At 39.0% G+C, this 19,487-nt stretch overlaps 1 protein-coding gene across 1 annotated transcript in view; it reads right to left on the reverse strand.

Moving 5' to 3' along the window:
* Positions 1-19,487, reverse strand: part of SCFD2 (sec1 family domain containing 2) — a 166,960-nt gene that overhangs the window by 19,528 nt on the left and 127,945 nt on the right. Inside the window, 2 exon segments of the mRNA XM_042468062.1 lie at positions 425-559; positions 5,300-5,445. Of these exon segments, the coding sequence (XP_042323996.1) occupies positions 425-559; positions 5,300-5,445 (281 nt within the window).

The following is a 19,487-nucleotide window of genomic DNA, read 5'->3' on the forward strand; positions in this document are numbered from 1 at the left end:
ATCTGCAGAACCTTTCTCCAGCACCATATCTCAAATGAATTAAGCAGAGCAGTGGAGGATAGAGGGTCTTGGAGATGTCTCATCCATAGGGTCGCCATGAGCTGAGATCTACTCGAGGGCAGTTAACAACAAATGGATGTGAGGGCTGCTCCACAAGGAAACTGCCCCACTTCCTCTGTCAGTATAAGGCAAAACTGCTATGTTACACATATTATCAATAAATCTTTTTGCTGTTTTACCTATGAACACAGAACATTCCCTGTGAGAGAAATACAGTGCGCCCTTACTTTACGCGGGGGATCCATTCTCATGCCCATAGTGTGTATGATGCAGGCGCACTGTATATTCTACGAACTAGCTTCTTCTTACCAAAGGCCCTCTATTTTTATATGTATAATTATTAATATTTGGAGAGTAGCTTTACCTTCATAAACATACTAAATCCTGTCTTCAGAAGATCTGTGAGTCCAGAAGACATATGTTCAATATCAACAGGGTCAGGCCGATCAGGATTATACACTTCTTCCACCACTTGCTTCAACAATGGTTTATAAGAGGCCTGCAAAAAAAGGAATGCACTGAAAATAAGTTAAGAGGGCAGAATATACTTGTAGAATTCTCTGCATGGGATATTGTTATAGCCATAATGATAATTATTAAAATTAAAAGGACAAATAGCTCTTGTTGACTGAAGGAGATAGTGAACACACAAAAGGGAAGAGAGGGAGGGGAAAAAACATACAAAAGAGTTTCAATACTGTGCCTCTACTTGAAGCAAGCTAACTCTGTTCTATCTTGTTGCCTACATCTGAAAATGATTTGGCTATTTACTACTTAAAACTGGATTGTACAAATATCAGTTTGTGCATTCACACCTACTGTACAAAAATGCAGATATTGAAGTCTAAAATTATAAACCCCTCTATTTCAAGTTGAGTGAAATTTTAATATAATTTGAAAATTCCAAAGGAAGTAGAAGAGAATTGCATAGAAAACTGCACATGGGAAGTTCTTGGTTCTGTCTCTCTTTCTGGCTTTGCCATCAATTACCATCAAAGGCCATCAATGATCTGCTCCCAGCCTTGCACAACTTTAGAGTTATCATGACTTTGGAGGCACGGATCTATCACTGATGGATAAGTGCCTCATTGTGGTAATGACAGCAAATATAATATCATCAGATGATAATTTTGAGGCCTACAGGATTTTGACAAACATAAGTGAGCAGTTTTAGCATTAACTGAGACCAATGGATCTAGGCATGTAATAGTGACACTCTATTCTGCTTTGGTCGGACCTTACCTGGAATACTGTGTACAGTTCTGGGCACCAAAATTCAAGAGGCATATTGAAAAGCTGGAACATGTCCAGAGGAGGGTGACCAAAATGGTGACTGATCTGGAAATCATGCCCTATAAGGAGCAGCTTAGAAAGCTGGGTGTGTTTAACTTGGAAAGAAAAGGTTAAGAGGTAACATGATAGCCATGTTGAAATATTTGAAAGGATGTCATATTTAAGATGGAGAAAGCTTGTTTTTTTTGCTGCTCCAGAGAACAGAACACAGAGTAATGGATTCAAACTAGAAGAAAAGATATAAGGAAGAACTTCCTGACACTAAGAGCTGTTTGACAGTGGAATATGCTGCCTTGGAGTGTAGTGGGGTCTCCTTCTTTTGAGGTTTTTAAATAGAGGCTGGATGGCCATCTATCAGGAGTGCTATGATTGTGTTTTCCTGCATAGCAGGAGGTTGGACTGGATGGCCCTTGTGGTGTCTTCCAACTCTTATGATTCTATGTGTATTATTTCAAAATAACTATGAAAATAATTGGAAATAAATTAAAAATGATTTAGAACAATGGGGAAACTTAAATTTATTCCTTATGGGGAGGACTGCAGTAATAAAAGCAAATACCTTGCCAAGACTTCTATTTTACTTTCAAATGATCTCCATAATAACAAATAGAATATCCTTTATGCAATGGCTGAGAAATATTTTCAGATTTTTCTAGCAGGCAAAGAAACCCAAAATAAAATTTAAAACATTGTATGATGCTAAAGAAAGGGGTGGTCTGGGATTTCCTAATATCAAATTTTATTATGTTATTTTGGGTTGTTGAAATAATTGATTTTATTTAGAAATGAAAGAGCTTTGGAACTTGAGAGTTATGAGTTAAGATTTGTGTGACGTTGTTATCTTTGGTATGCTGGATTTAAAAGTGATTGTCTCAGAAAGGCTCTTTTCCTAGTTTGGTATAAATACAAGCAAAGATTTTTTTTCCCTAAGATAATATTAGCCACCTCTCTACAATAACCTTATTTTTAAAGGAAAGAATGGATTATAAATCAGAATTTTTTGTCTTATTATGATGTTTTGTACTTTTAATATGACACTTGGGGGGTTAAATCAAGGGACAGGCTCCTTAACAAAGTGAAAGAACTTAATTGGTTTCCTTATCTTCAGCTTAAGGAAAGATTTAAACAAGATAAAAGAAATATAGAAATATAGATTGGAGAAAATGATTTTTACCTAGAACTGTATAAGGATGGTAATCATGTAATTTAAAAAGAATATAAATGACTTTTGTAATTAAAGACAGAAGATGAACCTATAAAAGATAATATGGAAGGTGGGCCCAAAATGCTGGGCATAATGTACAAATGGATGTATAGGAAAACTAAAGACAGAAAAAAAATCTTTGTGTAGTAATTTATTAGAAAATATGTACAAGATAATGTACAAATTGCATTTAATTCCAGATAAGTTATCAAAAATGTCTGCCAATACTTCAATGTCGGGGTTGTCAAGACAATAAATAATCTTTTTTAATATGTGCTGGATTGTAAGAAGGCAAAAGATTATTGGTATAAGATTTACATATTAATTAAAAAATAAATTAAAGATAGATTCTGCAGTTTCACCAGAAATGTTTTTGCTGAGCATTACTGACAGAGAATTGGATAGTAAATATGGACTACTTCTTCAATATATGTTAACAGCTGCAAGAACACTGCTTGCCCAAACATGGAAACAGACTGAAACACTGACATGGAAGAATGAACTGCTAAGGTTGCAGAGTTTGTCCAAAATAATGTGAACTTGTCCAAAATAAAGTTAATGTGAACTTTAAAGAGATTAAGGGCCGAAACAGAAGGTCCTGATCGGGGCGGCTTGGAGCCGCCCCATTCAGGCTGAATCATGGCTGTGGCAAACAGATGCCAGCCCCAATTCAGGCAGCTTCTGTCTCATATAGGAGCGAAAAAGATCTGCTCCTATTTGGGGTGGAAAAAAGCTGCCTCTTTTCACTGGTTCTGGGGTGAATGGCATCTAAACACCACACCCCCAAGTCACCTGGAAGCTGGCCGACGGGTAATTGCTGGCATGACTTCTGGGTGACTTGTGGGTATGACATGTCTGAATGCCACCTCCCCAAGTCAGCTAGAAGCCGGCTTTAGTGGGCCATCTGTTTTGGCCCTAAGTCAGTTGAAGAGTTTCTGAAAGGTGGGAAACCATTTATGGATGTTTTGAACAATCATAAATCTAATGATGTAAAAATCTGTGGTTAATTCTAGTAAGTTTAGTTTAGTTTGATCTGTAATTGTAGAATAATGTACTTGTCATTTTCATCCCACCCATTAAAATTAGTGTTGAGGGGGTGAGAGTTCTTTAGTGTTTTAGTTAATGTTTAGTTAGGTTGTGTTTACTGTTATATGAGATCAGTGTTTTTGTATGTTTCAATTTTAGCTTACTTTATATAATGTAGCATACAGCTGGTTATGCACATAGACTATATGCACAGTCTTTTTCTTCTTCTTGGTTTTTGTTATCTTCTATTTTTCTTTTTTTACTTTTTCATATATTCATTATCTTGTTCTTCGTTTGTTTGTATTAAAGATTAACAAACATTTAAAAAAAGAAGCACTGCTTTATGTGAAAACTCTAACTCATTTAGATGAGAAAATTTATTTCATCGGTACAATTACTATAGGCAATAACAGTGAATGACAACCATTTCAATAGTAAGTATGACAATCTACAAAAATTAATTAACGTATTCCATTTGTGGAAAGCAATATTTCATTATGGCACTATTCCAGGAATGCCTCTCTTCAGTTTTCTAAGAAAACACATGGAGAAGTCATGCTGTGGAAATGATAAACGGAAGTGCCACTTACCATAGATTTTTAAAAAAGAAAGTAAAATAAATGAGCACCTAAGCACTCAAACACAACAATTTTGAGAAAATTATTTTCTAAAGCAATCATAGCCTTTAAATGCTTTCCCCCTATGTCCAGTAATTTATGATGTCAAATATATTTCTATGCTGTTACAAAGAAAAGGAAAACATGCCATCCAAATCATACTTTTTTTTTACATTTTATAAGACCCCCTCCCCAAAAAATATGATACAATAGACATTAATTGTACATTCTTTCTGTGGTATACACCAAATTTAGTATACATAATTATTCCTCCCCCCACTTCTTGCATCCCCAGTGTAGAAGGAACATCCATATTTGCTGGCAACATATAAGATACAGTGGACCTTTGTTATATGCTGGGGTTTGCTTCCACGATCCCCCGTGTATAACAAAATCCATAGATGCTCAAGTCCCATTAAATATAATGATATAGCAAAATGATGTCCCTTATAAAAAATGGAAAATCAAGGTTTGATATTTGAAATTTATACTTTTTTTGAACATTTTCAAACCATGGATGCTTAAATCCGTGTATAAAAAGGGCTGACTCTAAAAGGCAAATGGCAATGATTCTGTCATCAAAGAGTATTTGATTATTATTATGCTTTATTTATATAGCGTTGTAGATTTCCACAGCGCTGTACATGCAAACAATAAAACAGATAAGAGTAAATCTGCCCATGGCGTACAATCTAAGAAATAGTAGCATAATACATAGAAATAATACATAACAATACAGGAAAGGGTTCAATAAAACAGGTAACAAATTAAAAAAAATATTAAAACGTCAAATAGCAAATAATTGTAAATGGCCCTTCTTTCTAGCAATCTCCCCCCGCCTGCCCCGTGCTGAGATGGAGGGCTAGCCTGGAAGCAATGTTAGATGGATGGCAAACTCATAGCTGCCATTATTCAGCACACTTCATATTAACCAATTATTTTTAAGAATGTCTGAAAGTACTTGAAGGCAAGGCTTACTGTATCACCCCATCTATACAGACAAACAGAATATATTTACATTAGAACACTATAAAATCTGTGACTAAATGTGATTTAGTAACATGCAGTACACTGATAAGAAAAACTCATATTGACTTGCCTGTTGGGTATGGCTTCCTGGGATATGCACAGAATTAAACTGTTTCATGTGTGTTCGAGCTCTTGTAACATCCCTGAGGACTTTAAAGATGTCGTTCACAGCAAACATGGCCTTCTGAAATGTCAGGTCAAGGGAAGATTCGCAGCCTGAAAATAACACAGAGACACATTTGCTGTGTAAGAGAGGAGGAGGAAGAGAAAATGACTGGAAGAAAACTACTTAATAACTTAGGGTAGCATGACTAATTTAGATATTCTTAGAGTTCTTTGTCCTCCAGATGGTGGTCTTTGCTAAGAAAGATAACCACTACTGTATTTTGAATTTAAAACAAGTAGTTATAAATCTTGTTCTGTGACAAAGTCTATTAAAATCTCACACTGTTTCTTCACCTTATGAAGAGAATTTTGAAACAAAAACCACTACTTTAGCTTTTCACAATTCAATGAAAATTTCAATGCAATGTGTACCCTGCTTTTTAAAAAAGTGAATTCTATGTTTGGCATGATTGCAAACAGGATTTAAAATGAAACTGCCAATAGTATACAGCAGTGAGACAAATACATAATACAACCACATCTGAATACTGTGTATAGTTCTGCCTACTAAACCTTAAAAAAGTACACTTGCCCCTCCTTATCCACAGATTCTTTATCCATGGATTCAAAAATCCACTGCTTGAAAATATTCCAAAATTATAAACTCCATAAAGCAGTTTACCATTTTATATAAGGGACACCATTTTACCACACTACTGAGTTTGACATTTTATGTAAGGGACACCATTTTACCACACCATTGTATATAATGGGATTTTGGTTATGTATAAGAGGTCCTAGAACCAAACCCCAGCGGATACCAAGGATCCTCTGTATACTGTGGATATGGGGGGAAATGTAGAAAAGAGCTGGTGAAAGTCCTTCAAGAGGAAAGGCAACAGATTTAGAGGCTGCTTATTTTAGAAAACAAGGCAAGGAAGGAGGCATGATCAAAGTATATAATGTATCGGATGGAGAAAGTAGGTATGAGCAAGCTTTTTCTCCCTTTCTCATAATACCTGAACCTTAGGTCATCCACTGGTACCATATGATGGGACTATTCAGGAGACAGAAAAGGAAGAACCACACAGTGCTCACTTCAACTGTGGCATTCACTGTGACAAGACAAAGCTCAGTGCAGTGATCAAAAGGTTGAAAGCTAAGTTTCAATCTTTTTACCCAATGTTTCAGCTTTACTCCCTGATTCTTAATGGTAAACAGGGTTTACATGTTTTGGAAGATGGATCTTTCAGCTATGTTTCTCAAATTGTTGATTGTTTGAAGTTCTCTACACAGAAACACTTAAAAAAATTAAAGTCACCCTATAAAGACATAGAAGTAATGAAAGATATGGTCAAAGTGAATAGTACACAACAGTATTTTAAATATACTGTCCAGTTCTCTATTTTAGCTTGAACGTATCAATAATTGTGAGGCGTAGTACATTCTGATCCTTCCTTTAAATATAATTATTAGAAATTGGTCAGGCATTTGAAAGACCACCACATAAAACCATTCAGTCCTTTCAAAGGTTTTGCATCCACACCCAAAAGGCACAGTGCTTAATATGAAATCAGAGACCAGGAAAAATACCAGTTTATAACAAATGGCTCATCAAAAAAGAAATAAGGATGATAGAAAGCTAATATTAGAATATCATGATTTTTTTCTTTAAAAGATGAACATTTCCCTATGTACACATATGATAATCTCATTTTGAAGAACACTCTGCACTCAGAGTGATGCTCAGTAGAATCTTTTTAGTAGAAATATATATTCACATTTATACAGATGTTATGAATCACACTGATAATTTACTTGATTAAGAGGCACCAACCCCCCCCCCCCAAATACTATCTGAAAAGAAACTTTGAAATTAAGCCTGCATGAACTTCAGGCTCATCACATTTCCCTTCTTATTTACCAATATAATCCAGCTCAGGAGAGGGACGTTTGTTCAAACTGACAAACCAAAACAGACTACGATCAATCCAAGATGATGATTTCAGTTTCAGATCACTAACCACCATAGTAATTTCACACAGTAACTACTCCATAGTCCAATACTGATACTTGCTGCTCCACAAAATTAGTGTTTAAGATGGAGAAAATAAATAACACCTGTAAATATAAATACGAAAATGTTTTATTAAGCAGGCAGAATGTTCCAATAAAATGCTCAACACTGCAATCCTGAACACACAGAGCCAGTATACAACTGTGTTGTTCCACTTACAGAAACAGTTCTGTCACCTGAACCAGGAAAGGGGCAATTTCTCTTCTATCTGCGGTCCCTTTTTTGTATGCACCTTCAAGTTCCCTGTCAATTTATGGTGACCTCATACATTTCACAGAGTTCTTAGGCAAGGAATACTCTGAAATGGTTTGCCATTGCCTTCCTCTCAAGTGTGGTTCACAGTACTCTATTTCTTGGAAGTTCCCTGTACTAGTACTAACCAGGCCTGACTTTGCTTAGCTTCCAAGATCAAACAGTTATGCTCTCCTACACAACATTTCCCTACTACAAGTGTGGAAGAATCTGCCTTTAAAGAGAGTGGGCTCTCCATCTTTTGATTTCTTTAAACAGAGGTTGGATGGGTATTTTTCAGGGGTGTTTTAATGGTATATTCCTGTATCCCAGGGGCTTGGCCCATTCCAGATGTAAGATTTTATGGAAGCACTTTTCACAATGCAAAGATATTATTTTAAAAATGTTAAAGAGCTGGCAGCCTCTCCTCCTTTCTTTCCATCCTCTCCCCTCCACTATACCAGCTATCTAAATGTTTACACTGACATCTTGAGAGGAGGAGGAGGACATATAAAAATAGCATTCTCACCCCCACCCACCCCCTGGCTCTGTACATATGTGCATGGAGCATTTTGTCATTTATAGTGCCAACTTGTTCCTAACACTCAACACATTTTCATTAAAAGATAGTAAAATGTTCAGACTGCCTAGTTTTTCTGAATTATTTGTCAAGATAGAAAAAGCCACCTGACAAAACCGCTTTGCTGGAGCCTGCAGCTACTTTGAACCAGAGTTTGTAAACAAGTTTTACCCCTTTGAGAACAGTCCTGAATTATAGTTGGTCCTCCATATTTGCAGGGCTTGGGATGCAGGACCCCTGTGAAAGTGAGAAAAATATGAATATAGTGGAGGTGTGGGCAAGGTTCCCTGGAGGATTACAAAGTGGATAGCTGAGGAGCTTCTCAGAGAGAGGGGAGCACGAAGAATATATGCCTGGTGCCAGGCTATGCAGTGCTGGTCCTCTCCTGAAGCTTGGGGCAGCTGTATGCACATTCACATAGCAGCCCCACACTTTGGGAGGAAGGGAGGGATGAATGGTCGCTACTCATGCCAACTGGCTCCCGAAGGCGACTGCTGTGTCAATGTGCACACAGTAGTCAGCACTGGGAGGTGGTTGGTGGCCACAACTGCTGTACATCTCCCCCTTCTGAAGCTCAATGCTGCTGTGTGCCATTTACACAGCAGGTCCATGTTTTGGGAGGAAGGGAAGGATGAGTGATTACCACTGTGCACACAGTAGCTGGCTTTGACAGGCAGTTGGCATCATGAACATTGTTCCTCCTTGCTCCTGAAGCTCAGTCCTGCTATGTGCACATTTGCACAGCAACCCCATGCTTTGGGTGACAAGGGGGATGAGTGATCACCACTGTGTACAAAACAGCCAGATTTAGGAGCCGGTTGGCACCACAATCCCTGCTCCTTCTCTCTCCTGAAGCTTGATGCTGTTGTGAGCACATTCACACAGCAGCCTCACACTCTGGGAAGAAGAGTGAATGAGTGATCACCACTGGGCACACAGCAGCCAGCTTCAGAAGGTGGCTGGCAGATGTGACTGCTGGTGCTCCACTCTCCCCATGCCTGATGCTGCTGTGTATACATTCACACAACTGGGTTGCACTTGGAGAGGGTGGAGCAGCAGTGCCAGTTGCCTCTCAAAGCTGGCTGCTCTGTTGTTTGTAGGCAGCTTAACACCCTTTTCAACAGCCTGATCTTTCCCCTTCCCTCTCTGCCCAGGTGGGTAGGTTGTGTGCCTGAAACTGAGATAAGGTTGCTGGATTGTTTTTTGAAAAATCTACTTCCACGCTCCACGTCCCACCACCACCAGGCAAAGGTAAGCATGGAAGTGGATCATGAAAAAGCAATCTAGAATCCCATTCTGGCGTCCGGCAAATTAGAATTGGCAAACAAAAAGGCCCTTTTCAATGACAGCACCTTGGTTTTGGAATGCCCTTCCAGGAAAAGTGCACCTAGTGCCTAGCAGCAGATGAAGTCTTTTAAAAAATATTCCTCAGACTTTACAATAGATATCTTGACATTTTTATACACAAAATATTTTCAAAGCCCTCAACTCACTGCCTCACCTAGGATCTGAGAATCAAGCTGTTTTTAACATTACTTTTCACAAGATAGTTCAGAGCCTATTGGCTTGACAGTGTCAGTCTTCTTGTTTTAAAACTGCTGTGTATTAATATGAGCTGTTATTGTTAAAAAAGCTCCATATATATGTGTAGAGGAGGATCAGAGTTTTAAAGGAGTGTTTTTTAATTTGGAAGACTGGCAATCCCCCCTCCTTCCCAGAAACAGTGACTGAGATTATATTTGCACGCATTGGCTCTGTTTGTTCCTTTTCCTCCCTGGAAATTCACCAAGGATCAGCAGCTGATGGCTTGTGGACTGGCATCAGTCCATGGACAAGCTGTTTACCATTAGCTTGCCTGTCCAGTCATGCAAAGAAAACTCTAGCTGCCTTCTCTGGTGCATGGACAAGATTTTTTACAGAACATAATTCAGAGTGAATAGCAGGAATGCAAAATATCTTTTCAACTACCTTTTGTTGAAATTCAGAAGAAAAGAGAGGCAAGAGTCAATACCACATAAACAACTTGTCTTCTGAAATATGTACTATGTTGAACCTGGATGAACAACAGCTTGACAACTTGAGTCATACCATGCCTTCATATTCCTCGACTATAAGTGGTATTCTAGTTGGCTACAGCAGGTGTAGGCAACATCAAGCATATACTCTGCATGCACATTGAGTAATATTTATGTACTGGAATCCAGAGACTTCAGATTTTTACTGCCTCTTAAAACTGTTCTAGCCATTGTGGTTGAAAGTATGTGCTTTAAAAGTTCTGGAAATTATTCTAAAAGAAGGTGAACAGAGAAACAAGCCAAATGTACAAGGGAAATTTACAAAAAGGTAAGACCCACTGAAATCTGTGGGGTCTTTTTCTCAGACAAGAGAGTAAGGGATTGTACCCTTAATAGTCTTCTATAGTATAATCTAGTTGGTACATTATTACATATACCAACCCTCATGCACTAGGATTAGACATTTTAGCCCACAGGAGTCACATTTTGATGCAAAATCCATACAGTACTAGACCTACAACGTACTGTAAGTTAAACCATTTTGAACAATTCCCCTCCAAATCTGAGCCAACTGACACGTCCAGTTTCCATCCGTAAACAAAGAAACTGCTGGGACTAAAACAGCCCTACAAATGTATTGATTTTCACCACTGGGGTATTTTTTTGTCCCTACCAGTGTAAAGTATTGGGACAAGAAATGTTTCATGCCCCCTTTTTTTTGCAAATCACAATGCAGTGAAGCAGAAGTAACATGATCTGGTTGTGAGGAGGGCAGATTACATTCAGGGGAAACTGAAATGTATTCCATTGGAGGGACACTGAAATCTTCAGTGTCTATATCTATGGTTCAAAACACACTGCAGAAATAATTCAGTTTGAGACTACTTTAACTACCCTTTCTTAGTGCTAGGGAATCCTGGAAATTGTAGTTTATTGTGGCACCAGAGTTCACTGACAGAGAATGATAAATGTCTCACAAAACTACATTTCCCAGAATTTCCTAGCATTGGGCCATGACAGTTAAATGCATTGAGCCACAGCAGTTAAATGCAGAAATAATACAGTTTGAGACCGCTCTAGAATTCTATAATTCTAAAGTGGTCTCAAATTTTACTAGTTCTGCAGTGTGTTTTCAACCTCTGTGTACTATAACCAGATAATGTTTTATAGAAGTGGTTCTCAAACATTGATCTTCCAGTGTCTGGGACTTCCAGAATTTATTACCATTGACCATTCTAGCTGGGAATTTTGAGAGAAGAAGTCTAAAACATTTGGGGAACTAAATGTTGAGAAGAATTGCCCTACTCAACAAGAGGTAAATGCTAAATCTAACCCTCAAAACACTGAAATTTTCAATGGGGTCAAGGCAATACTCCACTACTCAAATAAGGCAAATGGGGGGCTTGGAACATTTTATTTCACATCATATTTCAAGGAAGGATGAGAAGATCAGAAAGACAATATTCTAGTAGTCTCCAAGTACAGGTATTGTATTTATTATAGTATATTCACAGGAAAGCTTTTGTCTCAGATTAATATATTAAAAATCCACAATATACCTTTAACCTACAATGTATTGTGGGCTGGTTCACACATATGGCACATTCATCACAAATGGATTTTGGCAAATTTAGTGTGCTGTAGCCCTGGGATGGTGGGGGGTGGAGGCAAATTCTATTCTGATTTGAAAAGGGACAAAATATGAAGCCATTTTATTGAAATGCAGAGAAAATTTGGGTACTGGCTAGCCATTGTGTGTGTGTGTGTTTTAAAAGGTACTAGAAATGAAAAGGGCAATTAGAATAACTAAGAGGATTAGAAGGAATTCATCTTTTTTTGGAAAAAAAAGAATAAAAAGGTAAAATCAAAACTAGGGAGAGAGAGGGTAAATTTTTTAAAGACAGAATTCGTTATTTTTCTTTCACATCTCTTTTCCCTAGCTTCTTTTTCTCGTTTTCAGTTTTGATGTCTATTTTGCCCCAGATATTGTCATCAAGTATGCCCTAATCATTAAATATTGCAATATTGTTAAATATTGCAAAAAAAAAAAAAAATGAGTCCCCACCCACACTTTACTTTATTTTCCTATCCTGACTGAAGAATTCTAATAAATTCTTAAGATTCCACCCACTATCAGCATGCAAATGTGAAGCTTTTCTGCTTTTGATTTCTCTCCCTTCATCAATTTCCCCCTTCAATTTAAGATTCTGATACTCATATCCAAGGCTGCATCCGCACTGCAGACACCACTTTAACTGCCATGGCATCTTCCTACAGAATCCTGGAGTTTGTAGTTTGTTGTAGCAACAGCACTGAGCCATGCCAGTTAAAACGGCGTGAACCTGGATTATTTTTGCAGTATAGATGCAGCCCAAGTTTATTTATCATCTGACTTCTGCTTATTTTTCATCTCTGATTTGCCTTAGCCTTCTCTTTGTTCTTTGCCTTCTTCTAATTTATCATTGAGCCTGAACAGACAGGCCAAAATAAAGGTGCTTCGGGTCACTTTGGAGGTATGCTATTTAAATGGCACACACATCTTAAGAGGCCAGAAACTGCACCAAAGCTGCACTGACTTTGGCGTAGCTTCTGGTCTCTTAGGATGCATGCATCATTTAAACAGTATAACTCCAAAGTGACTCGAAGTAGCTTTATTTTGGCCTATCTGTTTAGGCCCATTATTTATCACATTGTGTGCTTCCCCCTCTTTTTAATATTTTAAATGATAATGGAATATTGGAATGTTTTACTTTTATGTTTATCCTTTATCTAAACTGGATTATAATCCAACTGGGTAGGGATGTGTTTTGTGTTAATGCCTAGAATGTGGGTGTTTCCAAAACAATTCATGCTATTTAAATTTTAGCAGAAGCTGGGCACCATAGGGTATGACTATCTGGACAAAATGAACCTTGGACTGACATGGAAAATCAGTTTATATGCTGTTAGGCCAAGGTGAAAATTAAATACTCTTCCCATTTTCTGATGTACTTGATTCTTGTGATTACCACAATTTAGACATGCCACAGACTGAGCACTGCCATGGAAAATTAAGTATGCACATAAACAGAGAAACAGTAATTGCTCCATTGCTAGGCAATCTGAGCCATATGGACCAATTAAGGTGAAACAATCAAAAGCATTTCTAAGAAGGCATCCAGAAATCACTGGAACTGTTTCTAGGAACCTTTTGCTTCTTGAAATAGACCAGTAGGTTGTTTGAGAGTTCACTACAAATGTATGAAGCACTTTTCTTAATGCTAGCCTACACATTCTGCTTGAAAGCCCTAAATTTATAAAATGTTGACCCTTTTAAGTTTTACATAAAATTACCAAAACAATCGAAGATAAGCAAGTGGTTCTGATACTACCCATTTCATAAAGTCCTCATCTTGATCAATTTCTTCTTTTTAGGTTTTGTAGGATTTTAAAAAATACACAGGAAATCTGCAATTTTGAAAAAAAAAATAAGCACTGTAAAAGCTGAACCCATAAGAAAAACTGACCCTGACCAGTTCCCTTCATTATTTAAAGATTTTTCATAAATGCAATAAGACCAACTCAAGAACACATTTTGTTGCTGTTGTACATTGTATTATTGCAGTAGATAACATAATACAACATGGCTTTCATTTTTTGTCAATTGTTCAGTTAGCCAATAAAGAAGTGACAGATAATTTGAAAAGCAATATGCACTCCTAGAATGTCAGTCTCTGATCAAGTTATTTAATTCCCTCACCAAAACCTTTTCCCTGAAGACTCTGTCCTTTCCCCCATAGGGTTTAGTTTAGTTTTAGAAATCAGAGAGCTTGCATGTTGTAATGGTTTGAGTGCTGGACTGTGAGTCTGGAGCAGAGTTCGATTTCCAACTTGGCCATGAAACCTACTGAGTGACCTTGGGCAAGTCACATGCCTCAGGGGAATGCAATGGCAAACTTCCTCTGAACAAATCTTGCCAAGAAAACCCCATGACAAGTCAAAAATTATTTGAAGGCACACAACAACACGAGAAATCATTCTAGATCCTTTTCCTACTAGAACATGAGAAGCTGTCAATGCTACAATAAAAGTGGTGTGATGCTAGAAAATATTCAGCATGATCATCTTAAAATGGAAATGGTAAGGATCATGTCACATGAAACACTTGTGTCTGAAAGGGTCCTTAAAGCACAGGAGCCAACTGACCCCTGACCAGTCTCCTTGATTATTTAGAGATTTTTGTTAAATGCAAGAAAACAAAACTCAGAATCAACATTGCTTGTCTGATTTCACGTTGACCAGTAAGAGGCACACTTGGGATGTACAGTTCTCACTTCTCCCAAGAACTCTTTTCACCCTATATCAAGCGTGGAGAACTGACAGGGATGAAAGAGCTTACTTTCCTCGTCTGTGCTGTCAGTGCAACTGCTGGGGTCCAACAACCACTGTCAGCAACTCAAACGAGTCCTGGGGTTAAATCAGACCTTTGTAGCAGAGCTAGCAATTTTAGAAGCTGAAGCGTGGCTCCAAAAGTAGTTGAGATAACAGCAACTGGATGTCTTCCAGGAACTGAAGCAATGCAGGAACCTCCAGGGGCACACAGCAAACCGATGCCAGACTTCTTCTGATAAACCACCAGAGAAGCAAAGTCTCCCGAAGTGCTCTTTATTCACAGTGCTATAATAAAAATACAGATCTCCAAAACTCTATACCATACCAAACCAACTCCTACTACAAACCCACAAGCTATCACTTGCAACCCTGGGTTTATATAGACTCCAGACCATGTGGTCTCCCAAACCCAGTGAGTTCCTGTGTGTAACCATGACAAGTGTCCCCTGTGCAATCCAGCCAGGTGGTTTCATCATCCATGGCTACGTGCACCTAGACACTAAAGTGTCCTTGAGCCAATGAGCATCAGCTGTGCTGATCAGCCTTGTCCTTCTGCTGAAATGCTCATGGCCAAATACACACACATCAAGAATTTCCCTGTGTGCTGTGTTTTAACCTTTCAAATCCCTGACAGAACATTGTTCTTCTTATTGCTTTCTCGCAGCTTGAAGACTCAAGCTGTAATGGCAGCAGGGGCATGAGGGCAGGAAAACACAGCTCCAATAGGACAAACCCAGAAGCCTGCCCACCAACAGCCACTCCACCAATCACCAGCTGCTTATGCCTATGGTCAACTCTGCTGGGGACAACTTTGTCTGCTCACAGAGATGGCTCCCCATGCTGGTTCTGGCACATGTGCCATGGGTTCATCATGGCTGGTCTAAGGTGTTAGATTTAATAGACCCAAGTTTAAATATCCACTTGGCACTGAGTGATCTTATACTAGTCGCTATCACTTGGTTTAATCTAACTCATAGAATCATTGTTAGAACAAAAATGGAAAGAAAAACAATGCATGTCACTTTGAGATCTTTGATGGAAAGAAAAGATATAAACATTAAGACATAAAAACTATTGTGACCAGGCCTTGCTCACAGCAGAAGGGTAACTAGTACAAAATGGATTACATCAGCAAAGAAGAAAGATTTGACACTAAATTCACCATGGCAAATTTCCCTTGAAATGTGCATTTCAAAAAGAGTTTGTGTATCATATCTCTCATGGAGATCTGTGACACATAGCCAAAAGTGGAAAAAAGCCAAAATCTTCAGCACTTGTCATATGATCTTGGCCTATGACAGTGATGTGTTGCACTTTCAACAATCTTATATTGGTTTTCATAACTACAAAGGTTCTCTCTTATGAGTTAGAAATCTATCAGAGTTGCATAGAACAATTAGCCCATAGCAAGCAAAGGAGTTCTGAAAAAGAGGATATTGTAGACATCAGCTCCAAGATCCCATTCAGATTATAGGACAAAGAGATGTAGGGAAAGCACTATTTTTTGATGGGCAACATAGCAGGACAAAACATGCATGGACTAAAATTGTGAGATAAATATCTTCCTGATGAGGTACCCCTTTCTGTCTTGTTAATATGAAAAAAGCAATGTGTGGAGCTTGTATTTACAGTTCAAGGGAACTCATACTGCAGTATCCATGGAAATGAGGAAGGTGTGCAATGCTCACTTCAGAGCAATGCCATCAAACAAAGGAGAAGCTGCAAACTGACTGGAAAGAAACCATCCTAGCGTGATCATCCTTGTTTTCTTATAAAAACTCACTTGAGCATTTCTTCATAGCATCCATTATGTCACAAAAAAATCTAGTTCAAAACAGCAGGTGTTTTCACTTTCTGCATTGTCTCAATGGACAATAGGAAATTCTTTTTCAGGGTGAAAAAGAAAAGAAAAAGAAAAGAAAATACAATTACAAGCCATATCAAATTTCACCCAGCATCTTTTGCTTCACTAGTTCCCCCCTTCCATTTCAAGGCATTTTTGTTATTTTTCTCTTTATGTATATATTTATTGTGTGTGTTATGTGCCTTCAAGTTGTTTCCAACTTATGGTGTCCCTAAGGCAAACCAATCACAGGGTTTTCTTGGCAAGTTTTTTCAGAACGCATTTGCCATTGCCACCCTCTGAGAACAAGAAAGTGCGACTTGCCAAAGTCACCCAATAGGTTTTCATTGCCAAGTGGGAATTCGAACCCTGCTCTCCAGACTTAAATCACTAAAGGGAAAACCCATTTTTTTCTGTATATGTTTTAACACTCTTGATATTAGACTCTGTGTCATTTGTCTGTAATTATTTTCTTTTTAATGTAGTGATTTAAATACTGTACTATTAGTAAATGGGAAAGAAAAGGAAGAAATAAAGAGCTTGGCTGGCTGTGAAAGGCATAGCTTTCCCAAACTGATGGAGGCAGATGTTTTCACAAGTTGTCACTGCTTCCCTCCTTTTTCCTTGTGTGTGAGTAATGTTATGATCTCTGATCCTATCCATATGAAGCAAAGCTCAACTACTTCCAAATGCCCGAAGCAGATTTCATGTCTATCATCACAATTAGGAAGTAGGGCAGAGCTCCAAATATTTCAATGGAGTGCAAATACAGCTGAACTCAAATGAGGCAAACATCTTTCTATGATCTTTGAATGATCTTTCTTCAGGAAAATTCCTTATTATGTATGAGCCCTCCAGGGCCTGGCCTGCCATTAGGCAAAGTGAAGCAACTCTCTGAGGCAGCATGAGATGAAAGGGCATCAAATTGGTATTTACTATGTTGCATTATTGTATTATTAATGCCAGGGGGAAATCCTTGTTTAATTTTCAGCTTCTTTGAAATAATAACTTGTTTGGTCTGAGTGGTGAGAACCCTGCTTTAGAAAAGAGGCATTTTGGGCCTGAGCAGACAGAGCTATCCTGCCCCCAGTGCTCACTTGGGTTAGTGCCTGAGTTGGCACGGGGATGGGCTTCTGTTCACATCCCCATCCCCACACCGAGCCAGGAGCTTTTTGGCATAAAATCCTTCTGCAAAGCTGTTGGCTCTCCTCTGTGTAGACTCATAGCTGTTGGCTCTCCTCTGTGAGGACTCATACAATCATAGAGTTGGAAGAGACCGCAGGGGCCATCCAATCCAAACCCCTGCCATGCAAGAAATCTAAATCAAAGCATCCCTTACAGATGGCCATCCAGCCTCTGTTTAAAGATCTCTAAGGAAGGAGACTCCACTACACTCTGAGGGAGTTTGTTCCACTGTTGAACAGCCCTTACTGTCAGGAAGTTCCTCCTAATGTTGAGGTGGAATCTCTTTTCCTGGAGCTTGCATCCATTGCTCCGGGTCCTAGTCTCTGGAGCAGCAGAAAACAAGCTAGCTCCCTCCTCAATATGACATCCCTTCAAGTATTTAAACAGGGCTATCATATCACCTCTTACTCTTCTTTTTTTCCAGGCTAAACTGGACACAATATTCCAGGTGGGGCCTCACCAGAGCAGAATAGAGTGGCACTATTACTTTCCTTGATCTAGACACTATACGTCTATTGATGCAGCCTAAATTCGCATTGGCCTTGTTAGCTGCCACATCGCACTGATGACTCATGTTCAAATTGTGGTCTACTTGGACTCCCAGATCCCCTTCACACGTAGTTTCATTCAGCCATGTGTCTCCCATCCTATATCTGTGCATTTCATTTTTCCACCCTAAGTGCAGTACCTTACATTTCTCTGTGTTGAATTCATTTTGTTAGCCTTGGCCCAGCTTTCCAAACTATCAAGGTCATTTTGAATCTTGATCCTGTCCTCGAGGGTATTAACTACTCCTCCTAATTGGGTGTCATCTGCAAATTTGATAAGTATGTGTTATCAAGTTTGGTTCTAATAAAATATTGGGTACATGCGGTCTGTACTATGACCCCTGACTGACCTCATAGAGGACCTGCCATTAAGCCAAAGGCGAGGAGACCATGTAAGCAACTCACCTTTTAAAGGCAGAGTCCCTAGAAAAAGATGGAATTGGAAATTTTCAGGAGGAAGTTTGGGAGTCACCAATCCAGAATCACCACTGCTTGCCCAAGTGAGACAATAGACTTGGCCTCACACCTGATGTGCCAGTGATCAGCTTAACGACTCAGTAATCAAGTCGAATGCCCCTCCGAATTGTGTCCAGACCTAAATGCATTGTACAACACATTACCTGCTCTTGGCTTAACAAAGCCCAAGCAACCAACACCTTTGTCTAGCAAGTCTCCCTAGCCTCCAGATACGTTTCGCACTTTAAGAACCCCGGATTTTTGGACCCTCCTTGTGCTATCACCAGGTTGCAAGCTGGTCCATGCCAGTTTGAACTATGAACTTAGCTCCAGCGGCCCTCTTTCCCCCGCTCCTGTGGCCGTGATCCACTATCCATCCAAGCTTCATCAGACTTCCCAGAGAAGACTCCTAAGGAAGTATTCCTTAGTGATGCCTGTCTTTCTCAAACCTATCTCCCTAACTCACCCATCCCCTGCTGTAGCATTGAATGTATGTGTGTGTGTGCGTGTGTGTGTGTGTTCCCCTTTTTGCTGTGTGGTTTTCCCTGTGCTTTACTAAATGTTACCCTTTTAATTGAACCTAGTTGGTATTAGCGTCTCTTTCTCTTGGGGCTTGCTGGTGACCTCTGGTATACACTGTTGGGACCCATTTCTGGCACGTGGTGTTGTTACGGCCACCTCTTGGCTATATTTGAGCTAATTAAAATTCCCCTAAGCGAGAGACTTCTTAACATATGCTCCCAATTTTGTCATCCAAGTCATTGATAAAGATGTTGAATAGCACTGGGCCCAGGACAGACCCCTGTGGGACCCCATTGGTCACTTCTCTTCAGGATGAAGAGGAGCC

Source organism: Sceloporus undulatus, chromosome 5 (genome assembly GCF_019175285.1).
Source record: "Sceloporus undulatus isolate JIND9_A2432 ecotype Alabama chromosome 5, SceUnd_v1.1, whole genome shotgun sequence".
Lineage (NCBI taxonomy): Eukaryota > Metazoa > Chordata > Lepidosauria > Squamata > Phrynosomatidae > Sceloporus > Sceloporus undulatus.